The sequence below is a fragment of the Cibotium barometz genome, chromosome 9 (assembly GCF_041138505.1).
Source record: "Cibotium barometz isolate CiBa-2024 chromosome 9, ASM4113850v1, whole genome shotgun sequence".
Classification (NCBI taxonomy): domain Eukaryota; kingdom Viridiplantae; phylum Streptophyta; class Polypodiopsida; order Cyatheales; family Cibotiaceae; genus Cibotium; species Cibotium barometz.
In genome coordinates this window covers 52,064,124-52,074,605 of record NC_141054.1, presented here as the reverse complement: position 1 = coordinate 52,074,605, position 10,482 = coordinate 52,064,124, and the positions used below count along the sequence as shown (strand labels likewise).

Here is a 10,482-nt window from a genome sequence, read left to right as displayed (position 1 = left end):
TTCCCATGTCCCAAATACCAGAGCCTCAATTTCCAAGGAAAATTCTTACCCTTCTCAATTATGAGGATTAAGGCCCAATTATTACTACTCACCAACCTTATCATAGGTACATGGCTCTGATTACCACTTAGACACTAGACAACCATGAGCCTAGCTCACCAAAACCAGTAAGTCCCAACCATATATGATGTGAGCCCAACGAGATGTGATATGAGAATAGCCAGACATGACGTGAACCTACCAACATAATGTTGTGAGTGCACTAGACGTTAGCTACCCTAATATGACATGAGAGACAAGCTCACCAAATATGTCTAACCATATTTCATATAAAACGGTGCAAGTCCCCACCACTATATGTGATGTGAACCTAGCTAGACATGATGTGAGCCCCACAAGATGTGACGTGAGTCCCCAAAACGGTGCAAGTCCATGATGTGAACCTAGCTAGACATGATGTTAGGCCAACAAGATGTGAACCTAGCTAGACATGATGTTAGGCCAACAAGATGTGAACCTAACTAGACATGATGTCAGGCCAACAAGATGTGACATGAGTCCACCAAATTTGCATGAGGCAAGTTGTTCAAATTTACGTGAGCTTACTAAACATTGAGCCAACAAAAATAAAGCGTGCAAAAGTTTTTTAAAAAACTTAACACAAAAAAACATTTCATTTATTTATTTATGCAATGTAAGCTTATCTGATTCTATTTGGATGTGACCCAATATCAAAACTGTAACGTTTCCTTATTTCCTAATAACGCGTTACCGACATGCTTAAACTTTCTAATATAATTATAACCAACCACTCAATGATTCCCCTAAGAAAAACTATGTGATATGTAAACTTGGTCCAAGAAAAAGGACACGATAATTTTGTTAAACATACTGCATCAAACCATACTTCCTTAAACCCACCTAGTCGTTGGTTGAATGTAGTGGATCAAACCATACTTCCTTAAACCCACCTAGTCATTGGTTGAATGTAGTGGATCAAACCATACTTCCTTAAACCCACCTAGTCGTCGTTGGTTGAATGTAGTGGATCAAACCATACTTCCTTAAACCCACCTAGACTTCAATTCATCAACAAAGTGCTTCTCTAATGATAAGGCAAGCTTTCTTTAAATCTACCTTAAGCGAGGAGCTTTCGGATTTCGAAAGACCAGATAAATAAATGTAGAGTTGGGTGGAGATACGTGCACCATGATCTCCCAAGCCCTAAAATTTCCAATAGGCTCAATGTGAATAGCACCATCATAGATCAAACCATCCTCTCTTTGGGCAAAGCTCTAGTGAGGAAGCGGGAGCAAGACCAAGACCATCAAGTTTCATCCCAGTTAGAAGTGCTCAAGCTAGACACACTTTTTCAAACTCTAAGTGTCAATACCGAGCTAGGAATGCCTTTAGCAGGGGCCTAGGCCAAGTTGCTCCATTACTTCCCTTGTGGTAATCAAGACATGTATCTTTCATAGCACCATCACGAGCATGTAGCCAATCCACAACATACAATGCAAGCGAGAGTATTGTCCCTTAAAGGGTCCTATTTTGGATGCTTTCTCATTGCAAAACCAACTTCTAGTTCCTCTAGACGAGGACAAGAAGGAGCATGGAATGTGGGGAAAGGTAAAGAACCAGTCCCAACATCAACTTCCAACCTCGATGTTCCACAAGGGCACGTGATCAATGCTATGAAAGCCATGCACAGCCTGGACCCTATAGGGCTTGAAACTCCGAACCTAGAGACATAAGGTTATGCAGAACCATATTCCCTTACATTCCACTGCCTCCCACAGGAATATGCACAAGACATGTTAAGGATGGCATTTGGAATGGGAAGGAGGGTTGCTTTGAATAAAGCACCCAGAGGCCCAGATCTGGGCAAGGCTAAGCATCACACAAGTATTAACTAATGGCCCCAAGAATAACGCTTTGGGGCCTTATTGGATTGGCAACATTTTTGTTTTACCTTGCAAAAATTATTTTCTCAAGTTTGAAAAATCAAAATCTTCAAGATCTAAGGTGTTTTAGCTATATTTTAGTTCCAAAATCTACAAATTCTCAATAAACACCTTAAAAAAAATGATATAAGTTTTGTGATTTGTTGAGAAAAATGTTTTTTGTTTTGTTTTGTTTTGTGGATGGTGCTCTCAACCTATTGAAGCCACCTCAAAGGTGGATCTAGGACCCTTTCACAAACGTCTAGCCAAGTGCTCGAACATGAAGGAATACAATTAGCTTAACTTTTTTGCATTGTCCGAAAAAATACGCATTCACAACCGTCATTGGACTAGTGAAGCAAATCCGAGGTGGTAGTCCACCAATCACAGCCATTGTCAACAAAAAGTGTGACCGACAAGAATTGCTTGCGGTCGTCATGTAGCCATGCATGAAAATGGGATCAAGAGAGTTTCGAACCTTGAGCCTCTTTTAAAAAGAGTGGGCGATTCAAAAATGGCATAAACTTATCATCGGGCAGTAGCTCAGTTGTTAAGGTGTTTTGATGTCAAAACCCAGGTTATGGGTTCGAACCCTGTTGGCTACCTGATTGATGTGCCTTGCCCCTGATTTGTGGGATAAGGGGGGTCCCATGGGTACTAAGCCCGTCTCTTCTCTAACGCCAAACTTTTTAAAAAATAAAAAAATAAAAAAAAAGTGGCATAAACCATGTCCATCTATAGGGTTTGTGAAGCCAAAAACGGACAAAAATGGCATAAACCATGTCCATCTATGGGGTTTGTGAAGCCAAAACGGACGAGCAAGATGCTTGAAGATGGTCGGCCGTCCGGGCGGCCATCTGCATACAGTCCGGACACACTTTACACCAAGAGTTCATCGGCGATACAATGTTCGTCGGACCGGTTGCCGACGCCCAGGGAGAGACCGGTTCTTCTTCGTTCGTTCGAGAGGGAGATGGCTGCAGTAGAGTGGCACGTGCGACCGCAGAACCCTAAGAACCCTGTGGTGTTTTTCGATGTGACCATTGGCACGCTCCCCGCTGGCCGCATCAAGATGGAGCTCTTCGCTGACATCGTTCCCCGCACAGCCGAGAACTTCAGGTAAATAGTCATGCTCTTTTGCGAGCTCCGAGGGCTTGGGTGGTTTCATGTTTCATCAATAAGGGTACCCCCCACATGTATCTCCCACAATGCAAAGTACCGGTAAAGATACCCTTATGCTTATCATCTTCCTTTCATTCAAAGCTCGGGTCACCGTTAACCCTAAGGGTTTCTGTACCCTGCCCCGGTGATTAGATGCTTTCAATGAAACTTTGCAGTCACCCGCAGCATTTGGGGTTCTTCATTGAAAGGTTTAAACGCGTATGAAATTCTACACAGCCAGTTCAGTTTCTTTGCACTTGCAAGCATTAAAGTGGCTGAAAAAGAAAGCAAACAATTTCAACTTGCAGCTGCAAGTTTTGAAAATTCTTACTATCTCTCATGTTGTGGCAGGCAGTTTTGCACGGGAGAATACAGGTATTGTTGAAGTCTGGTGCTGTGCAGACGATCAGTTTCTTCATTCTGTTATCATTGAGAAATTTCATTTCTCAAGTTTCACGTCTGCGGCGAAAGTTTGAAACTCTATGCATGTATACCAGGAAAGCTAACATTCCAGTAGGGTACAAGGGCAGTGCCTTACATCGTGTTATCAAAGATTTCATGATTCAAGGAGGCGATTTTGTGAAGGTCTGATAGATTATTTTTTATTTAATCTCTAATGGCAGTCACACACACGCACACACGCACACATTCACATGCATTTGTATATGTACATGTATACATACATACATATATACATATATGTATATATACATATATATGTACACACACACACACACACACACACACACACACACACACACGTGTATATATATATGCACGTATGTATGCAGTGTATGCATTTATCTATGCGTTATTCTCAACACATCATTATAATATTGTAAATTTTTTCTTCTAGGGAGATGGAAGTGGATGTGTTAGCATTTACGGGACAAAATTTGAGGACGAGAATTTTGTTGCGAAGCATACAGGTCCTGGTCTGCTGTCCATGGTGAGTTTTTCTACCACAAATCTCTCATTGCCTTGATTATATTGGTAACTAGATCAAGGGTTGTAGATGCCTGCTTTGACATGCGCTGTTGTCTTCCCCGCCCCCCCCGCCCCCCCAAGATGCGCAATTGTCTTTTATACTAATCAAAACAATATTTTCCCTGATTTTTCATCTGATCTTTTCTTTTGCAGGCAAATAGCGGACCTGGTACAAATGGCTGTCAAGTAAATTCTCTCAATTGCCTTATGGGTTCTGTGTACAATCAGCTACCATGTATTGATGCTAAAGTTTTCAGACTCTAACTTGGGCTTCTTATGCAAACTTGCCACAGTTTTTCATCACGTGTGCCAAATGTGACTGGTTAGACAACAAGCACGTTGTTTTCGGGGTAGGAATACTGACCCCTCCTCTTGCACTTGATTGTTTAACGTGTGGTAGACAAATTTCTATACCTTCCCTGCATCTAGTTCTGTTCTTGCCTCTTGTCAAATCCCACGATCTCTCCGAAAGGGAAACATGTAAAACAGCCATGAAAAGCAAGACAAAGCAACAAACCCTAACCCTAGAAGGTAAAGCGGAAGAAACATATTTGGGTGTAGGCATACTCGCCACCCAACTGTGATAGCCATGAGCGAGGCTTACAATCTTGGCCATCCCCACCGAGCCACGAGCTAGAGCGTCATGCTCTCATGAGTGCCTTGCCATCGTCCTCATCCGGTGTACTCTACCACCCGGGGTTGTCCCCCAAGGACGACGGCCTCCTACGCGATGGTGCTCCTGCTCCATGTGCTCTGCACTCTTGTGCCCCATCCATCGGGGTGTGCCCAACTGGTACCCCTCCCCCCAATAAATAGGGAAGGAAGGCCCAAAAAGCACACGCTATCAATAGCGGACCAAAAAGCACGTGTCCTTCCACAATATATCACACTCTAGCTCGCCAATGTGCCGGCCCCTAGCGTGCACATGACATACTCCCCTTCCTCAAAAGAGCTCACTCTTGAGCTCAAGAAAAAAAAAATTCCTGTTGCCGATGCAAAGAGTAACTAGCCAAGGGAACCCCTACCCTCGATTGGTTGCGACTCTTCGCCAAAGGATGTACCTCTTCATCGAATAGCCACATCCCTTCGACGAATGGTTGTATCCCTTGATGAATGGTTGTGCCTCTACATCGAATAGACACATCCCTTAGCCTAAAGTTATATCCTTTCGTCTATGGTCATGTCCTTTCGTCAGAGGACATGCCTCTTCAAATGTGTCTCTTCATCTCCTATATAAGAGACTTATTGTACTCAGTTTAATCAATTCGATTCAATCTTCTCTCAAGTGTTCTCCTGAAGGCTCTTGTTCTCTAAGTTAAGTACTTAAGTAGTAATTAGTACACAATATGAGAGATTAACAACATAATCCTCACAGTGGTATCAGAGCAAAATTTTTCCTACCCGTGGGTTGTGAAGCCCTCACCCTCTCCACGCCACTCCCTCGTCCACCCCTCTTCTCAGTGTTGTATGGAAGCAGCGGAGCGATGGTGGGCTTGGTGTAAATCTTTGCCCATGGTGATGTAAAAAAAAAATAAAAATTTCCACACCCACACGCACCGTGTGTGTTTCAGAGAGGGAACCCTTGCTGCATACATGGATTACCCCCCTCCTTGCTGCCGGTGGTGGTAGTCGTTCGCTGCATGGCAGGAACCCCCCCCTCTCTGTTGAGTATGAAACACCCCCCTCCTCGCTTCGTTCGCTGCAGGCCGTGAGCCCTAGCTCGCTTTGTGCAGCTGCCGGCCCTGAGCCCCACGCCGCCGAATATCGACCGCCCTCCCCCTTTTCGCATAGTAGTTGGCGGCGCCTTTTCGAAGCGGCGCACCCTTCCTCCGGTCGGCTACGTGATCCAGGCCACCGTCACCTTTACACCATTAAAAAAAATAAATAAAATTGGCACTTGGGTCTCTAATAATAATAAAAAAAGGGCGTGCGCTAGTGTGAACCGAACCTCCCCTTCCGTTGGCGATTCAACGCGAGTGTGAAGCGTCCCCCTTTCCGTTGGCGATTCGGCGACCATTCTCCCCTCGGCTGTCAGGATGCCGCTAGCTACACGTTCGCCTTCATCCCTCCCGGCTCTGCCCACGCCACACTGTGTGTGCGCTCTTGCCATCCACGTGCATGCTTCATGGACAATTTTCCGGAGGAGCCCTACATGCACATCTCCTACCTGAGTTACATCGACGAGATCCCCGAGGCTCTTCTTCCCGAACACAGCCCTCCTCGTGCCCCCACTCCGGAATCGGTGCCACTTTCTACCGATGTTGGGTGGATTTCAAGTCTCCCGGACTCTCCTATCCCAGTAGCCCCGGCCTCACAGGTGTACCGCATACATGTCAGCAGCCCGCATGTAACCGAACCCGACACTTGGGCGATCTGGACTATTTTCCTCACCTACGAGCCACTGCACCTTGCTCATTTCGAGTACTTTCTGTCACGGTACCCTCAGTTGGTACACTTTCTTCCAGAGTGCAATGTGGATGGCCTCCACAATATCTCCTCCACGCGCCCTCCTGTGACATTCTACTACGAGATCTTCGTCCCCGATTATACTCCATTATCTCCGGTGTCCATCTCTTCGGTCCCGACAGGACCGTCGCAGCAATGATCGGCGCAACTTCAAGCGAGAAACCTCTTTAGGACAGCAAACCTCTTCATCGATTGCCACTTCATCCCAACCTAGTCGTCCAGGCCTTTGTACAATTTGTTCTGGTGATCACCGGTGGTATGAATGTCCTCAGCGACCTAAACCCTCCAACACTCGGCGCAATTCTCAGGTGGACAGTTGCCACCATGTTGATCATGATCCGCCTCCTGTGAAAGACAAAGACAAACAAATAGCTTGCTCTTCGCGTTTCTGAAGTTGTCAGTATCCTGATGCTTAATGGCCAAAGTACCAACCCTGTTCCAGTGAATCTTTCCAAGCAGGTCCTTAGTCTTCTGGGTTTTATTGGCGACCATCCCATCAATGTGCTGGTGGACAATGGCTGTTCCACTAATTTTGTGGGCACTTCTTTGGTTCACAAGCTTCGCCTACAGACCCGACATTTTGTGGATGCTTTTCAAGTAGAGCTTACTGATGGGTCCTTCCTTAATTGTAACAAAAAGGTGCAACAGCTTCAGTTTCAGATTCAAGATTACCAAGATCACCTTAATTTTTCAGTGATGTCGTTGTCACATTATGACATGATACTGGGACAATCTTGGCTGTATCGATATGATCTAGTGATCAGCTTTCGTTCTCATTCAATCCAGTTATACTATGATGGTCGAGAGCTGGAACTTCGTGGCCTTTTCAGTGCCAAACCCATCATTGTTGTTTCTGCCCTGTAAGTCAAACGCCTCGTCCGCAAACGTAACTGCACAACATCCTTGGTCATGTTACGGGAGATTGAAGTAGAAACTAGTGAGCAATCTCAAGCCTCGTCATCAACAACTGCTTACTTGGAGCAACCCTTCTTCAGGCCTTTTCAGGATCTGTTTCCGAATGATCTTCCGACGACATTGCCCCCTTGTCGTCTTATGGATCACTCGATTGATCTTATGCAGGAGATACAAAGGCAATTACACGAGTTGCTGGACAAAGGTCACATCCGCCCCAGCAAAAGTCCCTTTGGAGCCCCGGTTTTGCTTGTCAAAAAGAAGGATGGATCAATGCGGCTTTGCATTGATTACCGTGCTCTCAACAAGCTGACAATCAAGAACAAATTCCCTTTGCCTTGCATCGATGAGTTGTTCGACCAACTGCTTGGTGCAAAGGTGTTTTCCAAGATTGATTTGAAGTCCGACTATCATCAAATTCGTATCCGTAATGGTGATGAATACAAGACAGCCTTTCAGACAAAATATGGCCATTATGAATTCTTGGTCATACCTTTTGGGTTAACCAATGCCCCGGCCACTTTCATGACCCTGATGAATGAAATTTTTGGGCCGTACTTGGACAAGTATGTGATCGTTTATCTCGATGATATTCTGGTTTTTAGCCGATCTATGGTCGATCACAAAGAGCATTTACAGATTGTCTTTGAAGTACTACACTCCAATATGCTGTACATCAACAAGAAAGCGAATTTTTCAAGAACCATGTGGAATATCTTGGTCACATCATTTCTGCTAATGGGATTGCAGTAGATCCTAAGAAGATTCAGGCGATTGTGGATTGGCCTTTGCCTCTCACCATTTTAGATGTTCGATCTTTCTTGGGACTTGCTAACTTTTATCGCATAGGTTTTTAGAGATTGCTGCCCCTTTGACATAATTGACAAAGCTGGACAAACTTCAGTGGTCTTCTGAAGCTGAGCAATCCTTCATTGTTCAATGATCTCAAGCATGCCTTGACGACAACCCCGGTCTTGGCCATTGCAGATCCCACCCAGCCCTTTGATGTAATGACAGATGCCTCAGATCGTGCTTCTGGTCTTCTGGTGGAGTTTTGATGCAGAATGATCGTGTCATTGCTTTTGATAGCAGGAAGTTTTCAGCCATTCAAAGCAGGTATCCTATGTATGATAAGGAGTTTTTGGCAATTGTGCATGCTTATCGAACTTGGAGACATTATCTTCTTGGAGCAGATTCAGTTGTACGTACAGATCATCAATCTCTGACGTACATTTTCACTCAACCTGTTATGAACTCTCGACAAGGCTGATGGGTTGAATTCTTGGCTAATTTCCACATGATTATCCAGTATGTTCCTGGTCTTCAGAATGTGGTTGCAGATGCTTTGAGCCGCATGCCTCGAGCCACTAATTTTGCCATCACAGATGTACAAATAGAAATCCCTGCTTGTTTCAAAAATGAGTATTTGACTGATAGAGATTTTGGAGATGCGTTTCGTGCTCTCAAATCTTCTAATCCCAGTCCTGCAGAAATGAACATGTTTGCAGCCTACACCATCATAGATGAATTGCTGTTCTTTTCTGATCGCATTTGTGTGCCTCACAATACTTCATTGCGGAAGATTCTTATTCAAGAGCATCATGAAGTTTCTTATGCTGCTCATCCTGGTATCAACAAGACATATTGGCTCTTGTCTGCTACATACTTCTGGCCTCAGATGCAGCAAGATGTTATCAAATTTGTCAAAGCTTGTCATTCATGTCAGATAATGAAAGCCTCTCGACAACTTCCTCAAGGGTTACTTCTACTGTTGCCAGTTCCCAATGAGAGATGGAAAAGTATCAGTATGGATTTTATTACCACTTTGCCTCGTTCATCCAAAGGCAATGCTCAGATTCTTGTAGTGGTTGATCGATTTTCCAAAATGGCGCATTTCATTCCTTGCAAGAAAGCTGCTTTAGCCCCAGATGTGGCGTCATTGTTCGTGCAACATGTCTTCAAATTGCATGGTTTGCCGAAGACCATCATCTCTGACAGAGATCCAAAGTTCAGTGGACATTTTTGGACGTCTTTGTTCAAATCTCTTGGCACGAATTTGTTGTTCAGTTCAGCCTATCATCCTCAAACAGATGGACAGATTGAAAGAGTCAATCAGATTTTGGAAGAAATGATTCGACATTACATTCAATCCCGTTTGGCATCATGGGAAGATTATTTGCCACTCGTGGAATTTGCTTATAATAATTCCCATCATGCAGCAATTGGATTAACTACATTTCAAGTAGCATATGTGCATACTCCTCTTGTGCCTACAAACTTTGTTTTACAACACAAAGTGGCGTTGGCAGATCAGTTGGTTCAGGAGATGCAAGGTGTGCTTGTGCAAGTTTGAGATAAATTGGTCCATGTGCAACAAAAATATCAAAAACAAGCCAACAAGCATCGTCGACATGCAGATTTGTTGTATGTGGCACCTCACCGCTACAAAACAGTGAAGTCAGTTTTTCCAAAGTTGCGACCTCGCTTCTATGGGCCTTTCAAGATTCTTAAGAAAAATTCAGTTGTCAGTTACAAGTTGGAACTTCCACCTTCATGGGGGAAGGTTCATCCGACTTTTCACATTTCTTGGCTCAAACAGTATGTTCAAGGAGATTCGCATGTTCCAGACTTATCTTCATATGTACCAGAAATTGGAGTCGGGTAGGCCACGAAGTTCTAGCTCTCGACCATCATGGTATAACTGGATTGAATGAGAACGAAAGCTGATCATTGGATCATATCGATACAGCCAAGATTGTCCCAGTATCATGTCATAATGTGACAACGGCATCACTGAAAAATTAAGATGATCTTGGTAATCTTGAATCCGGAATTGAAGCTGTTGCACCTTTTTGTTACAATTAAGGAAGGAACCATTAGCAAGCTCTACTTGAAAAGCATCCACAAAATGTCGGGTCTATAGGCGAAGCTTGTGAACCAAAGAAGTGCCCACAAAATTAGTGGAACAACCACTGTCCACCAGCACATTGATGGGATGGTCGCCAATAAAACC

The 10,482-nt window shown here is 44.2% G+C and overlaps 1 protein-coding gene across 1 annotated transcript in view; it reads left to right on the top strand.

The window, feature by feature from the left end:
• Nucleotides 1-2,837: 2,837 nt before the first annotated feature.
• Nucleotides 2,838-10,482, top strand: part of LOC147635691 (Cyclophilin-like peptidyl-prolyl cis-trans isomerase family protein) — a 51,881-nt gene continuing 44,236 nt past the window's right edge. The window contains exons 1-6 of the mRNA XM_086803093.1: nucleotides 2,838-3,062; nucleotides 3,456-3,479; nucleotides 3,602-3,689; nucleotides 3,961-4,053; nucleotides 4,245-4,277; nucleotides 4,385-4,441. Of these exons, the coding sequence (XP_086659219.1) occupies nucleotides 2,917-3,062; nucleotides 3,456-3,479; nucleotides 3,602-3,689; nucleotides 3,961-4,053; nucleotides 4,245-4,277; nucleotides 4,385-4,441 (441 nt within the window). The 5' untranslated portion in view covers nucleotides 2,838-2,916. The remainder of the gene's footprint in view (nucleotides 3,063-3,455; nucleotides 3,480-3,601; nucleotides 3,690-3,960; nucleotides 4,054-4,244; nucleotides 4,278-4,384; nucleotides 4,442-10,482) is intronic.